We start from the raw sequence: 19,343 nt of genomic DNA, 5'->3' as shown, positions 1-19,343 counted from the left end.
ACTACAAGATTTTCCTTTGCGGTTATAATGAGGTTTACATAAAATATATTAAACTTATAACACCCTATTTTAAACTGACGACTTCGATAGAATTAATACATTCTACACTTTTACTTCTTTTTCTCCTTATATTCTAATATTCTTTTTCATTTTTTTCTTTTTCTCCTCTAACTAGGTAATTTTCAATGTCCTACCCTCTCAGTTGCTGAATCTTTCTTCTGAATAGTTGAGTCTACTTCTGAAACTCTCTGTTGAATTCTTCAATTCAGTTGCTATATTTTCAACTCTAGGATTTCTGTTTGTTTGGGTTTGGGTGGGTTTTTTGTTTGCTTGTTTGTTTGCTTGTTTATTTGTTTTTGATGGTTGCTATATCCTTGTTAATGTACCGTTGTCCTAATTTTGTTTTGTTGTCTGTGTTTTCTTGTACTTCACTAAACTTCCTTAAGAGAGTTATTCTGAATTTCTTTTCTGAGAGTTCATAGATCTCCCTATCTTTAGAGTTTTATTGGTTTCTTTTGGTGGTGTCATATTTACCCGATTTTTCATAATCCCTGATTCCCTATGTTGGTTTTTATGCATTTTAGTAATGGGGCTCCTGTTGCAGACTATACAGGTTTGCTTTGGCAGAGATAGTTCTTCACCAGTCAGCTCAGTTTGGGTTTCTGAGTCTGTTTGCTAGTAATGCCTTTGGGAAGGTGGGGTTTGATATTACGGGCTATTTTTGTGTGAGGGAATTGTTCAAGTTCTGAGGACAGAGATTGGGGTGGGGGGTTGTTATTGGCTGAGAACATTTAATTAGGACTACTGGCTTGGTTCCCTATACAAGTGTGGCTGTAGGATGGCTCCATGGTTGTCTGAATTTTCTGGCCAGGCTTACTAGATGGTTAGGATTGGGTACAATATTCAGTAATAGATGGAACTATGAGTTAGCCTCCCTGCACTGGCAGGGCAGTAGGACAGGGCCCAGGGCCTGTATAGCTTATTGTTTGGGAAACCAAATGAGGCTTGGTTGTGCATTGAATTCCCTGGTCAAGTGAGACAACCAGTTTGCTCTGCAGATAAGGGAAGCCACAGGCTGTGCTCTCTGTTCAGGTGCCATTGCATGTAGGGCTGTTGAATCATCTATGCAGCTTCTTATGTGCTCTGGTTAAGTTCCCTGGTTGTACAGGCTGAAGGTTATATTCAGTGATAAGCAGGGCTACGAATTAAATTCCCTTCCCTGGCACAGTGAGAGAAGCAGTTCTAAATCTCTGTTTGTTTTCTTAACCGAAGCCAACCGCCACCCCAGTTTCCCTAGCTACTGCCTTTGTTCTCTGAACTATCAGCTCTGCTGCCCTTCTCTCAACTCAAATACCACTGGGCCACACAGCTCTCAGGTGTTTTCACCAGTCCTTCTGGGCAGATGAGGCTGGAAGACACTTTCCATAGTAGGTAGGGCTATGTCTCAGCACCCTTGCCTGAATGTGAGAAGGAGGGGATACTCCAGGCAGCGCTCAAATGCCCAAACAGATCCTCTAGTTCTGACTGTCCAGTAGTTACCCTCAGACTTGTCTATAAATTAATCCCCATGTCTGTGCATAGCCCAGGAAGCTCCATGCTCTGTACTGGCTTTGCTCTGGGGGCTATCAGCTCTTTCCACCCACCTCTCAGTGCCACTGGACCACACAGCTTCCAGAAGTTGTTATAATCCCATCTGGTCAAATGGGACTAGGAGACACTTTCCACGGGGTGAGGCTGTGACTCAGCACCCTGACTGGGCATAAACAGACCAGGCTCTAGGACTTGCAAAACTCCTTATTTGAGGATCCAAATTAGACAGATCTGCACCCCCAGTTTGTTATTGCAGATGAGTAAAACTGCTGGTTGGGATTACAATGTGGACACTGCAGATATGAACTCAGTCTGCCAAGACCTGTGTGCTGGTTGCTGCAAGCCCATCCCCCCTCCACACACACACACACACACACACCTTCTCCATCACAGATGCCTAATGGCTGGGCCCCTGATGATTCCCTGCAATCCGTGTTGTATGAGATCAGAGGAGGGGCTCCCACAAAATGACCCACAATGCTGGGAGAGGCTGGCTGTCTCCCCCTGGCCTTTTTCCACAAGACAAACTGGAGGCTCAAGGGAGACCTGTGTGGTGCTGCACTGTCATAGGGGGAGAGGCAATGCAGTGTCAATGTGTAGCCTCTTCTCTTACCCTTCTAATGCAGTCTGTCATGGTTTCTGGTGTAAGGGGCTGTTTCAGCCTCACCCCCATGTTCTAGGATTCTCCCAGTGCTGTCTTGTTCTGGAATAGAAATCAGTTGTTCCTTTTCTGAGAGGGAATGAAGTCAGGAACAAACTAGGTCACCATCCTGGTGACATCACCTAGAAACTTTCACTTTTAAAAGACAGTTGACACTAGAAAATTGAGGTTCTTGGACTACCATCCTATCTTTATGCCACCTGCTGATTCATACTGAGAGTTGACTCTATATTCAGTCTCATATTAGAATGTTAGAATCCATTAATTAATAAGCTTACATTAATGTTCATTTCTAAATTTTAATAACAAAATAAGGAATGTTATGAATATTTTTAAATTATATAATCCTTGACTTCTTTTGGAAAATTAAACCTCCCATATTACATTACTTTCTTTACTTAATATTATTCAGAGGACTAATATTAGGGTGGAGGGAGGGGAAAGTGGGTGATGGGCATTGAGGAGGGCACCTGTTGGGATGAGCACTGGGTGTTGTATGGAAACAAATTTGACAATAAGTTTCATATAAAAAAAACCAGAGGACTAATATTAAAATTTCAGAAAATAAACTCTGACCCCCAGTTTATTTGGAGTCATTTTTACATAAAATATAAATATCTCTCCTTTTAATTATAATATCCTTTAGGTTTGATAGTTCCCATGTTCATCAGATTCCCAAATAAAAGAAACAATAAAAGACAAACACCCCCTCAAACTTTTACTGAAACTTCACACTTCTAGGAGTTAGTAATTGAGAGAACCACAAAACTGAGGGTGGGAAGTAATTCAACAGATTGGGACTCAACCAGCTGGGGATAGTTTGGCTTTAGTGGCAGGTGGTTCCTTTGAAAAGTAGATGTTTGCAGTGAGAGATTTAGGTGGGTGTAGTTACAGCAGAGATCAAACTGGAGTTCAGAGAATTTCAAAGACATATTTCCAAGGTCCAAGGCATCAATGAGTTTTTATATTTCATAGTCTCCATTTTATGAAAACGTAAAGAGTGCTGTAAGCCCATTTTAAATCAACTGAATGTCATTGCATTACTATGTTGCTGAATGCTGTGGGGTTTTTTTTTTTTTTTTTTTGTATGTTCACAACTCAGTCAGTCCTCAGTGATATATTACATAAATTTACAATATTTATAGCTTAAGTCATTTTAGTCTAAGTGGGATCCATTTAGATCACAATCTCTCTCTCACACACACACACCACTCCTTTCATCAAGGTTGAGAAGGAGCAGCATGAGACAAAAGGACCTGGAAGAAACACAGGGTCTAGACTACAAGGTGCCATCTCAGAGGCGTCTCTGTCAGGGGATGTTTTCCAGGCAGCGCTCTGATCTTAAAGGTCCTTTTTTCCACTACCTAAATCATCAAAATCTATATCCCCCTCCCTCAGCAATAGCAGAGCATTCACTGGAAATGAAAGATAATCAGTCACAGGCATTTGAAGGAAATTGCATAGGACAGTTCTGTATCATGCAGTATGCAAACGTATACGGGAGCAATTAAAGACCCAAACACAAAGAAAAATTAATGGATAGTTGATGAACCTTACTAGAGTCAGTCAGGGCAAAAAGTTCATATGCGAAGGCCTGGACCTTGATCAACTGTAGCAAAACTAATAAGTTTCATTGGCATAAGAGGATGCACACTAGGAAGCATTCAGAGTAGCATGGGCCATCACATGAGGATAGATGCCCACAGTATGGTTTGATGATACAGGACCAGGAAATAATAGAAGAGGAGGTCTAGGCATGAATGAGGGCAAAGGCACTGTCCTGATCTCCTTCAGCTATCACTACCCACTGAGAGAGACAGGAAAGTCACACTATAATTGTGTGTGTGGGGGGGGTACAAAAATATACCCATTTGTAAATACTGTGTATATATGCATATATATTTAATTTACTATATGTAGTCATGCTTAATTTAACTAATTGTAAACTCTATATAGTTCACTCCATTTTGAATTTTTAATTTTGTTCTATTAGCCCTTTTGTTACACTCATTAAGTTTGGAGCTAAAATAAATCCTTCTTTGTTAGTAGTAAAAGCTTCTACTGACCTAGCCAAGAATCACATATTATCTTTGTGGTGGAGCAGGTAAACACATCCCTTTAAAAAGATACCAGAAAAGGGGCAATTTCTGTTTGAGTGGGGCATCTTATAATTGCATGAGGGACTGGGTATAATGTGTGTCATATTAAAGATGCTTGGTACATACTTATTGAATAAATGAATAAATAAATGGATGAATGATTGTCCTATTGGACCTTTAGTGGCCCCTTTGAGTTTATACACAATCTTACCATCAATGTTTCTTACTGGGAGCTGATACAACTACTCCATGTATAACATGGTGAGAAGTGAAGAGAAGCTTTTCCTGACCCTAGGTAGGTGGCTTTGGTCCAGCGGCAGAAGTGTTAGGAATTCCAAGTTTCTGCTTCCTGCCACTAGAATTTTAGGAGGTCTATGAGCCTCCTTTCATTTCATACTCACTCTGTCTCAGTCCAAGCTGGAAGTGTTTCTGATAAAATTTTCTCAAGAAACAAGTGAGCTTTTGCAGATTTTATGGGAATTTACTCCATTAGACAAAAGCCACACACTGACAGGTCTTTTCAAGATAATCCTTTCTCTTCCTTGGTTTTCCCTTGAGGTGGCTGAGAGAAATTGCCCTTAAACTTCCCAGAGACTCTCTAGTTTGAGAAGATCTATGAGAAACACCCTTAATCTCTTGGAAGGGTCTTTTATATGACTGAATACTCTGTCCCTGTGATCTTTTCGAGGCTATAACAAAGGGTTGTATATTCATACTTTCAGCCTTTTCTCTATGGTATGATGACAGCAATAATCTCTGAACTCTAGAGTCTTTTGCCATTTAGATAGGTTGAGAATTTCCCAAACCATCAAATCTCTCCTTTTTACTATAAGTAGCAAAAAAAACCCAGGTGACATCTTCAACACTTCGGAAATCTTCTTAGTTCATCACCTATGGAGTTCATTACTCAGGAAAGTTTTCTAACTAACTGCAGCACAGAATTGATTCCTGCCACCACATAACAGTGATCCTCCTTTCTCCAGCTTTCAATAGTATGCTCATCGCTTCCTTCTGAGACTCACCAGCCACATCTCTAACATTCACATTTCTGCTAAGTCAGTTCAAGGCATTCCTGTCTTTTTTTCTGTCATGTTCTTCAAAATTCTTCCTGCTTCCTCCCACTTGCCAACTCCAAAGCTACTTTCACATTTTTAGGTATTTGTTATAGCAACAATTCACTTCTAAATACCAAAAACTGTACTAGTTTTCTTAAATTGTTGTGTAACAAATAACCACCAATTTTGCAGCTTAAAACAACACTCACTTTTGAGCTCAGACTCCTATAAGTCAGAAGTCCAGTATGTTGTGGCTGGGCTCTCTGCCCATGACATCCCAAGACTGAAATCAAGGTGTAGACAAAACTGAGTTTTCATCTGGGAGCTTTAGAGAAAAATATTTTCTTGCTTGCTTGCTTGCTTTTTTTTTTTTTAATTTTTTTAATGTTTATTTTTTGAGAGAGAGAGAGACAGACAGACAGAGCATGAGCATGGGAGGGGCAGAGAGAGACGGAGACACAGAATCTGAAGCAGTCTCTAGGCCCTGAGCTGTCAGTACAGGGCCCGACACAGAGCTTGAACCCACAAACTGGGAGATCATGACCTGAGCCGAAGTCAGACAATTAACCGACTAAGCCACCCAGGCGCCCCAATGTTTTTGTTTTTTGAGAGAGAGAGAAAGAGTGATAGAGCACGTGTGTGAGTGGGGGATAGGCAGAAAGAAGGGGAGAGAGAGAATCCCAAACAGAATCTGCACTGTCAGCATGGAGCCTAATGCAGGGCTCCAACTCACAAACCATGAGATAATGCCTGAGCCAAAATTAAGAGTCTGACACTTAACCGACTGAACCACCTAGGAGACCCGAGAAAAATATGCTTTCAAGCTCATTCTTGTTTTTGGCAGAATTCAGTTCCTTATAGCTGTAGGACTATAGGTTACAGGTTCCCATTTCCCTTCTGGCTGTCAGCCAGGGCCACTCTTGGCTCCTAGAGTCCACCCACATTCCTTGCCATGTGACCCCCTCAATTTTTAAGCCAAAATGCTGAGTCATGTCCTTTTCATGCTTCAAATCTCTGCCGACCCCTCTTGTGACCAAAGAAAACTCTGTACTTTCAAACTCTGCTCTCCATCCAGGTCATTTTCCTTTCTCAAGGTTGTGCCATATAATATAACCTAACCTGCAGCATTTATTGTCCTGGTGATTAGGATATGTATTCCCGGAGGGCAGGAAATCTCTGGGACCATCTTAGGAGCCTGCCTGTCACAGGCCCATTGGCCATTATCCATTGGCCCCTTTATATCCCAACAATCCTGAAAAAGTAGATTTTATAGTCTGGGAATTATTATTACTTTTTTATCATTCTTCTGTGTCTACCTTCCCCCCACCCCCCGCCACTTGTAGCTCTTTAGATCAGCATATTATTAGATTAAGAAACACTGGGAAAGAGATTGCATGATAAATTGTTCTCATAAGAACCCACAGACTCCCACACTGAGAGAATAGCCTTGATCTGAATTGAGAAGGTACTCTGGATTCCCTCCTAAGCACAGAGCTTCTTGAAATTTCTGAGAAGCACTGTTCTAGCCCTCTAGCCTACATTCTGTTTATGATAGCCTACCTTCTTTTATTTTAGAACTGTTTCTCCTCTTCCCTGGTTACCTGTGGGATGAATATAATTCTGAGTATTTGCCACATTACCTGAGGACAAGGGAGACCACCTACATGCCAAGCTTTTATGGAAGGCTGAGTCTATCGATATTTACTGATATGATGTCACTTGAGGCTACGAGATCACAAAATGATAGCTTCCTCCCCAGAAACATCTCTGAGGTAAGGCAGAAGGTCACAGGGCTGGTGGACCATGGCTGGTGAAGTTATTCTGACTTCCCTGATCATGCTCCATCCCTCAGCTCTACAATGTGGAGAGCTTCAATGATAGATTAGGAACTGGTCACACTGGGAGAGAATTGTGACATGCTAGACTAAGGAAGGACTAGGTCTCCTTTTTATGTGAGCCTTGGTTGAAATCTCTGTTTTGAGAGTGAGGCTGAAACTATCCTTGCTTTGATCCCATAGAACACCAGGCACCAGGCAGCAACAAAACATCTTAAAATGCTGTGATGCAGAGTAGTTTTTATGTTCTCCAAGCCACCCAAAGAGTCACGTCTAGTGAAAGGGGAGCACTGGGACCAATATTACATATCGGGCACTTTAAGGTTCACCTAGCACAGTAATTTTGTTTCTTACAATAGCTCCTAGGGATAGTTTATGGAAAGACTTTATCTTTTGATTTTATCATGACAATAATTTTAAAAGTGAAGAGATGCTTCTGAAATATTACCATTATCACCTAACAGCCTATGACTCAAAACTTTCCTTGAGTCTTGGGATAAAACTATGAAAACTGTGAATGTTATGTTCACCTCGAGTTTTAAAGCACAGATTTAAAGATCAGTTTGAAAAGAACTGGGCACCTACCATGGTAAACTTTGGCATTGGATACAAATTAAAATGTTACTCCACAAAAAGACAGTATCATTCTCTAACAGACAAATTGCTGAGAAGAAAAATTAGGAGAATTCTCTGTTCTTCAGAATCCTCACATGGGGTTTTATACATGGAGTTGTTTCTCTAGCTCTGCTGCTGTTCACTTATGAGAAGAGAAATCCAGGCAGGAAAGATGGTGGATGGAGAAAAACAGAGCACCAGCTAACAAAGCAGTCAGCTTCAAGCCAGGGGAGCTTCGGACTTGAGAAACTATAGGAGGGTTTCTGCCAAACTGCTGTTAAACACCAAAGAACTAAAATTTGTCTCCAGCATATAAAACAGTTAGAACAAAGAGAGTCTGGATTTGTAGTATATATAAAGGCAGCCAGAACTTTGGTCAGTATGTCTGAGTTGACATAGAAATCTCCTTTCCCAGAAATTGTGGTTTATATACACAATGGAATACTACGTGGCAATGAGAAAGAATGAAATATGGCCTTTTGTAGCAACGTGGATGGAACTGGAGAGTGTGATGCTAAGTGAAATAAGCCATACAGAGAAAGACAGATACCATATGGTTTCACTCTTATGTGGATCTTGAGAAACTTAACAGAAACCCATGGGGGAGGGGAAGAAAAAAAAAAAAGAGGTTAGAGTGGGAGGGAGCCAAAGCATAAGAGACTGTTAAACACTGAGAACAAACTGAGGGTTGATGGGGGGTGGGAGGGAGGGGAGGGTGGGTGATGGGTATTGAGGAGGGCACCTTTTGGAATGAGCACTGGGTGTTGTATGGAAACCAATTTGACAATAAATTTCATATATTAAAAAAGAAAAAAAGAAATTAAAAAAAAGAAATTAAAAAAATAATGAGAACAAACTGAGGGTTGATGGGAGGTGGGAGGGAGGGGAGGGTGGGTGATGGGTAATAAGGAGGGCACCTTTTGGGATGAGCACTGGGTGTTGTATGGAAACCAATCTGACAATAAATTTCATATATTAAAAAAGAAAAAAAAATAAAAAAAGAAATTAAAAAAAATGAGAACAAACTGAGGGTTGATGGGGGGTGGGAGGGAGGGGAGGGTGGGTGATGGGTATTGAGGAGGGCACCTTTTGGGATGAGCACTGGGTGTTGTATGGAAACCAATTTGACAATAAATTTCATATATTGAAAAAAAAAAAAAAAGAAATCTCCTTTCCCAGTTTAGGGGCTCAGTTGGTTCCTCTGGGTGGCTCAGTCGGTTAAGCGTCCAACTTCAGCTCAGGTCATAATCTCGCAGCTCACGAGTTTGAGGCCCGGGTCTGGCTCTGTGCTGACAGCTTAGAGCCTGGAGCCTGCTTCGGCTTCTGTGTCTGCCTCTCTCTGCCACTGCCCCACTTGTGCTCTATCTCTCTCAAAAATAAATTAAAACGTTAAAACAAATTTTTTTAAAGAAATCTCCTTTCCCAGTTTAAACACATAGAAATTTGGGGCAAACTATAACACAAAGACACACAATGCCCCAGTGCTGAAGATAAAGATGGAACATAAAGTCAGAGCAGTAAGAGGGAGCCAAAGCCAAGGGGCCCTTGGGCAGAACTGAGCCTGAAACAGGCCTGAGGAGCTAGTGGTTGGGTGTTTAATATTAGGTGTGGGATTTATATACAGGAGCTGGAACCATGCCACTTAAAAAAGAGGAAGTCCTGTAGAACTTGTCCAAACACCAAATGGGACTGAGACACACCAGGACCACTCCTCAGAAGTGACAAGGGAGCTGACTTTCTGCTTGGGACCAGAGCAGGGAAGGGGTCAGCAGCAGAACCCAGGCTGGTGCTGTGCATGAGTGCTAAGTCAGCAGCCACTCCAACCTCACAGAATTGGTCCCAAATCTCACAGTTAATATATGCACTGGTCCTGAGCCAGTAAAATGCGTAGGGTCCTGAGCAGAAGCATAAACTCTGTAGAGAGATGTTCTCACTACCAGGTCATGGTTCATAAAGGAAAGCACAGTTCACAAAGAGAAACAGTTTAGGGGCATCTGGGTGGCTCAGTCTGTTGAGTGTCTGACTCTTGTTTTCGGCTCAGGTCATGATCCTGGGGGCAGGGGATCAAGCCATGCAAGAGATTCTATGCTGAGTTTGGAGCCTGCTTACTATTCTCTCTCTTTCTATCTCTTGCTATCTCTCTCAAAAAATAAAAAAGAAAATAAAATATCTTTTAAAGAAAGTTTAATAACTTTGATTCCTTGATCACTTTAAATTTCCATGAACCTACAGACACTACAGACCAAATGTAAAGGCAGATGTCCAATGAAAGAAAATAAATTTGCAACCTATATAACAAACGGAAAGCAATAATATCCAGAGTTTATAAAGAACTTCTACAGATTAATAAAGAAAAATAGACAAGTAGATAAAAAGTACTAATAAGCAATTCCCAAAGGAAGAAAATCACCCAATAAACATGAGGAAATTTTCAATCTCACAAGTGATCAGCAGAATCCAGTTGAAGACACCAAGATACTGTTTACATTCATCACATTGGCAAAAGTCAAAAAGAAAATTTATAATACCTTATAAAGAAAAAAAGCATATAAAACTGAAAGCATAGAAATCCTAATTCTCCTCCTCAGTGTACTGTAGAGAAAGCTGTGCACATGTGCCCCAGTTGATGTGACAAGTGACTGCTTCAGCACAGGTGCAAGAACAAAACTTTAGAAATGTAAATGTAAACCACTAACAGAAGGGATAAACGGTAGCCTCGTTCTATAATGAAATATCATGTAGCAGTAGAAAGGGGTGAACTAAGTCTCTGCCTATTAACATGGCTATATCTCAAAAATGTAGAGTTAAATAAAGAAGTACATGCTGCAAAATGATACAGTAAGAGAGTATTCATGAAAAGAAAATGTAAAAGTCACAAACTATGTATTAAAAGATGTTAAAAGCAATAGATGGCTTGGAAAGATAGAAATAAAATTTATGATCGAGACTGACTTTGGGGAGATCCTGAGTAAATCCTGAGTAAACTCAGTGCTAGGTGATGAATACTAATGTGATTATTTTTATCAGTTTTTGAGGTGTAAACACACAAAAATATCTAAATAAATACCCCAAATATATTTTTAAAATCCTGCCTCAAATACACTCTTTTTCTTCCACAGATTGTCGGCAATCGTTTTAAAGCTGTTAATAAGTGTTGTGATTAGTATTTTGAAAACTGGGAAGCAAATGTTTTCTCAAAAGTAGAGTCATGAATTTATGTTAGTAAATGAAAAACAAACAATATAACAAATAATAAAACAAGAAGTAAATTCTTTAAAGGGACTTTTGTATTGCATGAGTTGCTCTGACCCTGGTACAACGTATTTTATCAGCAAAGACACCTTTGACGGTCAATTGCTGCACTGCAAACAAAATGCTCTCCCACGTATCCCTAGTTAGTACAAGACTCAGCAGTCACAAACCCTGTCTTGTCTTTACCTATAGCATTACTTCTAATCACAATTTCTTGTGCTCATGCAGGTCAGTAAAGCGGATTCCCCTCCATGTCCAGTGAACCTCTGAAGCTTAAATGAACTGAAGCAAGACTAGAATCTCATGAATCTAAGAACTACCTATGATGATTCTATGCCAAACACCAAGATCACTCAAAGCTCAATCAGGCAATTAAACATTCATTCGCACATTCACAACAATAGTAGATTACATACTTTCTTTTTCTTCTCTGCTCTTTGAAACAATTCCTTCTTCTTCCATAGCTTCTCTCTCTCCTCCTCCTTTTCTCTTCTTCTGGCAGAAATTTCCATTTCCAGTCTTGCTACTTCTTCCTGGTGGGCTCGCCATTGAAGAACCTGAAATAAATAGAAATTCATTCCAATAGCTATACCCAGTCAAGTGATTTCACAGATCACAATGAGACTAGGTTCTCTATCAAGCAGGTGTCAAAGTTTTTCCAAATACTCATTAAAATTCTGTGTGCACATGAGTGTGTGATATGTGCATGATGTATATGAAATGTGTGTGTGTGTGTGTATGCATGTGTGTTAAAAAGAGAGAGTAACTTTAAAATCATCTCATTTCAGAGATTTTTCACTTGGATTCATGGGGTGAGATCCCAAAGAGTCTGTGAATTGATTTCAAATAATCTATGAATTCTCATAAATAGTATGTAAAAATTTCTGTGTTTTTGCACAGGTATGTTTTTCTGGAACAACGGTCCCAGTTTCTGGTCAACAGTTTTCAAAAATTCTGAAATGATCCTAAGATCCTAAAAAGTTTAAGAACCACTAATATATTTCATCCTTTTAATTTCGTATGTGAGGGAAATGAGCCTGAATGAAGATGAAAAAAAAATGTTTAAGACGTTTAAAAGAACTTTCTGGGTACTGGTAGGTGTTATTGGTAGAAGTGTAATTGGTATAACACTTCTAAAGGACCCGAGGCGATATGTAAATATGTATCACAATATAAAACATGCATAACCTTTGACCCACAATCCCATTTGGGGGAATCTATTCAAAGAAGACAGTCAATTGAATAAGTGCACAAAAAATGTATCCATAGGAATGTTCACTGCAATGCTGCTTACACAGAAAAATTAGAAAGAGTCTAAATGTCTGGCAACAGGTGGTGGCTTAAATTAATTATGGCATTTTCATATAATGACTGCTATTGAAAAAGAATATTATATACCTTTATTCATTGACATAGAAAATATCCACAACATATTATTAGATGCAAAAAAGTAGGTGCAAAACCACATTAATAATATGATGTCCTTAATATAAAATATCATCTATGCATCTATCCATAGAAAAAGTTTTGGAAGGAGATTTATCAAAGTAACAATACTAGTTATCTCTGAATAGCATCATTTCAAGAAATTTTAAAAATTTATTCTTTAAGCCTTTCTGTACTGAGTGACATTTTCACAACAAATATGTTATCTTTGTAGGCAGCAAACCAATGAAACTAACAAAATAGAAACAAACATTTACACTTTCCATGCGCACTAAGAAAGCTGAGAAATCAGAGAAAAGGGAGATGGAGATGTGTGCAGAATTCTTTTTAGAAAAGGAAGAAACTAGCATTACCAATTTAATACCTCATGTCTTATATTTGATATAAGTATGACTCATTATGGTAATACATAAAATGAGAATGGAATATATAAAATACAAGGAATTAAAGTGACTAATAGTTAAGCTCTTTTCTCACTTTCAATATTCAAAGTCTGTTTTCTAAAAATATACTTCCCGTATTTATCAGAATAACCAAGGAAATTCAGACTCTTGTTTCTCAGACACACCTAGGTTTCCCAATCTGCTGCTTATCCTGGCCATTATATTTATCTTCTTTGGAAGCCCGTTCCTAGAATAAGATCATCATGCTTTCTGTCCTGATCTGCTTCCAAACCATTCCTTCTGCAAACCATCTTCCATCTGTAACATACTGTATTAAAGTCATGTGTTTTGTCAAGTGTTGCTAGTGATGGTGGTATATCATGTGGACCCTGGTGACCATCTCTTCTTGATGACAGCTCTTTCCTGGCCCACAACCTTGTTCTCTCTACTTCTCCACCAATGGATACTATTCTTTTCTTTTCCTGCTCTCTTTGTCCACCTTCCACCCCCAATTCTACTGTTATCCTTTCTCTTTGACCTCAGCTCAGCCTCTCTATGCTCATGTGTGTCTCCTACAAGTTAACCTATCACTTCTGTGCATATGAGTAAAATGTACAATTTAAGCTTTGCCTTTTTGTCTGCAATCCCATCCTAACAAATGCTTAAGGCCTTTACTTTTTGCATTTGCACCCAAAATACAATATTTTCAAAATTAAATTCAACATCTTTAACATTGCCACAGTCTCACACCAAGCCCTGTGCACCTGTCTCTTCTTTCAAACATCCGGGATTGTTCTGTGGAACCACAAGCATCTGTGTGGTTTGTATTTTTTTTTATTATTGTGTACACCTATCAAAATGACTAATTCTTTACATTTTATATCTGACTTGGGTGATCTTATATTTCTTTCTTTTTTTTATTTGTTAAAATTTACATCCAAATTAGCATATAGTGCAACAATGATTTCAGGAGTAGATTCATTTGTGCCCCTTACCCATTTAGCCCATCCCCCTTCCCACAGCCCCTCCAGTAACCCTCAGTTTGTTCTCCATACTTGAGTTTCTTCTGTTTTGTCCCCTCCCTGTTTTTATATTATTTTTGTTTCCCTTCCCTTATGTTCATCTGTTTTCTCTCTTAAAGTCCTCATATGAGTGAAGTCCTATGATTTTTGTCTTTCTCTGACTAATTTCACTTAGCATAATACCCTCCAGTTCCATCCACCTAGTTTCAAATGGCAAGATTTCATTCTTTTTGATTGCCGAGTAGTACTCCATTGTATATATATACCACATCTTCTTTATCCATTCATCCATCGATGGACATTTGGGCTCTTTCCATACTTTGGCTATTGTTGATAGTGCTACTATAAACATGGGGGTGCATGTGTCCCTGCGAAACAGCACACCTGTATCCCGTGGATAAATGCCTAGTAGTGCAATTGCTGGGTCGTAGGGTAGTTCTATTTTTAGTTTTTTGAGGAACCTCCATACTGTTTTCCAGAGTGGCTACACCAGCTTGCATTCCCATTATATTTCTTTGTTTTTAAGTTTATTTTTTTTTAATTTATTTGAGACAGAGACAGAGTGAGTGGGAGAAGAGCAGAGAGAGAGAGAGAGAGAGAAGTAGAACCCAAAGGAGGCTCTGCACTCTCAGTGTAGAGCCTGATGCGGGGCTCGAACTCATGACTTGTGAGCTCATTTCTTGAGCCGAAATCAAGAGTTGGACACTTAACCAACTGAACCACCCAGGCGCCCCCAATCTTACATTCCTTAAGATCAGATGGGTTTTACTTATGACAAATCAATTTCTAACATATTGAATTTCCCTTGACCACTTTGCTGTAGTTTCCTAGTTCACCCAAAGTCTACCTGCCAAATGTATTCAGAAAAATACCAGAGTTCATGGGGTGATGCCAATTTATCCAAATAAGACCTTAGTAATTTAGTTTTCTTACTCACAATCAATGTCCCATTTTAACTTAAAGTGTAATCTCTACACAGATTCTTTCCTGTGCGTTCTCATATGTGGCCATTCTTGTTCTTAGCCTCATGGCATAGTCCAAACTATTCTCCCACCTGGAACACCCTCAGTCTCCCCCTATTTCCTAGGATGCTCCTTGGCCCAATACATGTCCTGCATCTTTCATGAAACATTTTTCAACCCATGGTCATTTCCCTTTTCTTACTTCACTTACCATACCATAGCTGTTCTCTAATCATTTTGAGCATGTTTAATTTTTATTTATAGCAAGTTCCATGATACCTATGTATTTTGTTTTCCTCTTACACTTTCTAGCAGAGTGCTAGCACATCATAGGTGCTCAATAATTACCTTATATTTAATTTACCAAAATAAAATGTTTTTTAAAAAGCCTAATAAATGGAGAAGAAATAAAAATATTAGAATAGATCATTTTGTAACACTTGCTGAAATAATAAATCCTTGTTTATGATCATCAGTGGCTACTAAACACATTAATAGCAGGTGGGAAACTTTATAATGGCTAGCAACAACTGAACACACTGAACAATCTTAATGTCACAGAGAAACAAGCTGATATCTTGGCCTCCTGATGGAAATATGCAATATTGCCATGAAGTATTCTTGCCAAGAAATAAAAATGAATATCACATATCTAGACCTATTCATCAAGATATAGGAAATTCAGACAGTGGAGAAACATGCAATCAACAAAATTGAAATTTGAAAAACTTTAAAGGACTTTTGGGGCATGTGAGTGGCTCATTCAGTTAAGTGTCCAACTTCGGTTCAGGTCATGATCTCTCAGTTTGTGAGTTTGAGCCCCACATGGGGCTCTGTGAAGGCAGCTCAGAGCCTGGAGCCTACCTCAGATTCTGTCTCCCTCTCTGCCCCTCCCCCGCTCATGCTCTGTCTCTCTCTTTCTCGAAAACAAACGTTAAAAAATTAAAAAAAAAAAAAGATTTAAGAAACATCAATCAAATGCAATATGTAGATTATATTTGGTTTTGATTTGAATAAACTAAATATAAAAATAAATTACAAAGCAAAAATATTTCTATATTGGTTACTTGATGCTATTAGGAAATATTGTTAGTGTTTTTAGATATGATTATAATATAGTTATGTTTTTTTAAAGAGTGTTTTTAATTTTAGAGATAGATACTGAAATACTAACAGATGAAATGGGGATTTGCTCACTAGGGCCCAGTGGTCATGGGAGACTGGGTAAGGATATAGATGAGACAAATTTGACTAGTGAGTTGATAACCGTTGGAACTGAGTGATAATACACTTGTGTGTGTTTAAATTTTTCCACACTAAAAATTCTGTATGAATAAATAAATAGTAAATAAATAAACCATAAAATATCATGTATGTCCAAAGAGTTTCATATAATAAAATGCTGTAGCCTCAAAGTTCTCAGACAGTAGAAAGGGAGATTTGAGACACACTGAACTAATGAAAAGAAAAATGGCATACATTTAGCCTTTCTGAATACTAAAATTGTTTTTTATAAATTTCAGTAAAAGAAGCTTGGGTTCTAGAAGTACTCTTCTCACCTTTTGATTTAAAATAACTTAAGGGAATTATCATTAAATAATGTTGTTAATGATGTTTCTCCTGTTCTCCAGAGAAGAAAAGACTATGGTAGTTTTTTATTTTTTTAATTTTTTAACTGGTTAAGTTTATATTAAATCCACATAAGTAAAAACCATATCATGAGAGGCTATGGTAGATTTTTAAGTGGGAAAACACACTAAAAAATCCTGAAACAAATACAGGTTTAGTAACCAAAAGCCAATGGGTTCAGTTGTCAGGCAATACATGTATATATAAAACTCTGGGGAAAAGACTCTCGAGCAAGTCAGCATCAGCATTTAGAAACTAAATTGCTTCCATTTAATATTGGAATCATGAGAATGGTCAGGGACCCGTAGAGGTTTGCTTGAAATCAATAACTCACAATATTATCTGTAATTATAACCATACCTAAAAAAAGGTAAAGAAGAAAGGAGAGAAAGTTGTGGAAGGTAGCATTATATCCTAAGTAGCTGGGGTTGTGAGATCTTGATGACAAACAGGCTCTGCATCAGTCGGTGTCCAGGCAGTAGGACGAACAGGGCTTTTTGGAATGCACAATGGACATGGTAAAGAATTTGGTGAAAAGGGTACCATTGAAAACAAAATCCTTATCCAATGGATCCCCAGAGGCAGCCAAGGGATGTGGATGGCTCCCATGTGGAGAGAATGACAATCAATTATGGTATTTTTGAGATGCCCAAGAATAAGGAAGCTGGCAGGTGGGCAAAGGAATCAATATTATCACAATAAGCTAAAGTATAGAAGATTCTTTAGTGAACAGTGAGCAAAAGGAAGAATGACCCAGGAGAACATTTTAGTGGTTTTATTTAAAGGGTTTGTTAATTATATAGCTTTAAACAGAGCATGTGAACATAACTGTGCAACAATAATCACCATGAAAGAACATTACCTCAGTGGCAGGCAAGAGCCTTTTATAAGGAAAGCATTATTTAGATTATTAACTACAGGACGTTTTTCCAGGTCTTTAGTTAATACTTCAATATTCCTGCCAAAGGTACAATCTGAATGAAACCTTAACCCAACAAAGAACAAATGAAGTTTAAAATACATTCATCTATTGCAAATAATAAATTAAGGGTTTAAAATGAAAATGGTTGGTAGCATTACATGTGTCCCTTGCTCTTAATGTAAAAGTAAAATGGTTGGGGGCGCCTGGGTGGCGCAGTCGGTTAAGCGTCCGACTTCAGCCAGGTCACGATCTCGCGGTCCGTGAGTTCGAGCCCCGCGTCGGGCTCTGGGCTGATGGCTCAGAGCCTGGAGCCTGTTTCCGATTCTGTGTCTCCCTCTCTCTCTGCCCCTCCCCCGTTCATGCTCTGTCTCTCTCTGTCCCAAAAATAAATAAACGTTGAAAAAAAAAAAAAAGTAAAATGGTTGAAGTGAAATTAATAAACACACATATTCTCAGAGTAAATAAAGTACTAGAAAAGCAAAAAATGAAGCCCATCAAAACGTCAAAGGTAGCAATGGAAATTAACATCAAGATAACAATATTAACACAATTTTGCAACAAAGTTGAGTGCTTTGAAAAAATTACAAGTGGCACTGTGGTATAAAGGACATGAGTATTGAAATGTTGGTCAGAACACCTGCTTTTTTGTCTTATCTCTGCACTAACCAACAATTTTGTTAGTTTGAGCAAATGGCTAACTCATTTTTCTTATGTGTTAAAAGGAAGAACTGGATCAGGTGACTTCTACAATTTCTTTAAGTCCTATTATCCTGATTCTATTTTATTTATATTTTCCTTAAATGGAGACATCACGATATATGACATGCTCTGTAATTTTCCTCTGCAAGCAAAATGAATTGCAATGAGGAATATCAGTATTTTATAATCCTGTTAAATAATAATAGACAATTAAAATTAATATAGAATTCTCTCATATTCATGGAAACATTGTGTCATGTGTGTTGCCTTATACAGGAAAAGTTCTGTCTGACCACTACCTATAACCGGCAATAATAAAATATTAAAAACTGCCATTTATGAGGGCTTATTGTGTGCCAGGCCTAGTCTTTATAAAAGCATTGAACACAAGATATGATGTGATCTTTGAGACAAGCAAGTTATCATCTTCACAATCCATCTGGCTAACTTCCACCTACTCTTATGCATGTCTAAGGTCAGATATTGTTTGCTCCAGGAAGCCTTCCCTAACTCACCATGTCCAAAGTTAGGTCCCTCTTCTCTACTTCCCTAGCACCTTGTCCCTCCCTTTTATTACAACATGCATTAAATCATTTATCTGTACTTCCCACTTGGCTACAAACTTCTTAAGGGCAGGAACCAAATTTGTCTTATTCATAAACTCTACACAGAGCTTATCATGGTATCTGGTACTTAATAAGGGTTCAAGAAATACTTGGGATATGCACGGGTAAGGCTCGGAGGTTATACCTGGAAGTTAGACTAACATTTCCCCTTCCTCCCACTGGACTTGTCTTTAGAAAAAAAAAAAAAGTAACCCCCCACCACCATAATGCTACCATTTTCTGACTCCCCCACACCAGACTCTTGATCCTTGATTTCCCCAGTCCTACTTGTTTCCATGCCTCCTAATCTCCTCTTCTGCTTGTCTGACAGAGAAAATATCCAGGAAACCTTGCCAGGATTTTCAACAGCTTCTAGCAATATTAGAGGACATTGTGCAAAAATGTGGCAAGCAAACCCCCTTCTCTTTTTCCTCAATGTTCCTATAAGTTTGTAGATTCAGTTCACCTGAGTAAACTTCAAATTTTCATTTTATTAAATCTTAAAAATTCTGATAGTTCCATTAAATTCTTTCCAATTGTCCCACTATTTTTCGATATTACCTAAGCT

At 38.6% G+C, this 19,343-nt stretch overlaps 1 protein-coding gene across 2 annotated transcripts in view; it reads right to left on the bottom strand.

Annotated features, from left to right (window-relative positions):
• The window catches only part of CCDC148 (coiled-coil domain containing 148), a 182,288-nt gene that overhangs the window by 82,228 nt on the left and 80,717 nt on the right, over positions 1-19,343 (bottom strand). For both annotated transcript variants that reach the window (XM_047085875.1, XM_047085876.1), the window contains one exon: positions 11,524-11,664. In XM_047085875.1, coding sequence (XP_046941831.1) covers positions 11,524-11,664 — 141 coding nt within the window. The remainder of the gene's footprint in view (positions 1-11,523; positions 11,665-19,343) is intronic.

Source organism: Lynx rufus, unplaced genomic scaffold (genome assembly GCF_022079265.1).
Source record: "Lynx rufus isolate CCGP_SWC_20201006 ecotype Redwood Valley unplaced genomic scaffold, mLynRuf1.p SCAF_2, whole genome shotgun sequence".
NCBI lineage: Eukaryota > Metazoa > Chordata > Mammalia > Carnivora > Felidae > Lynx > Lynx rufus.
The sequence above is the reverse complement of the archived record's forward strand: the minus strand, read 5'-3'. Positions and strand labels throughout refer to the sequence as shown.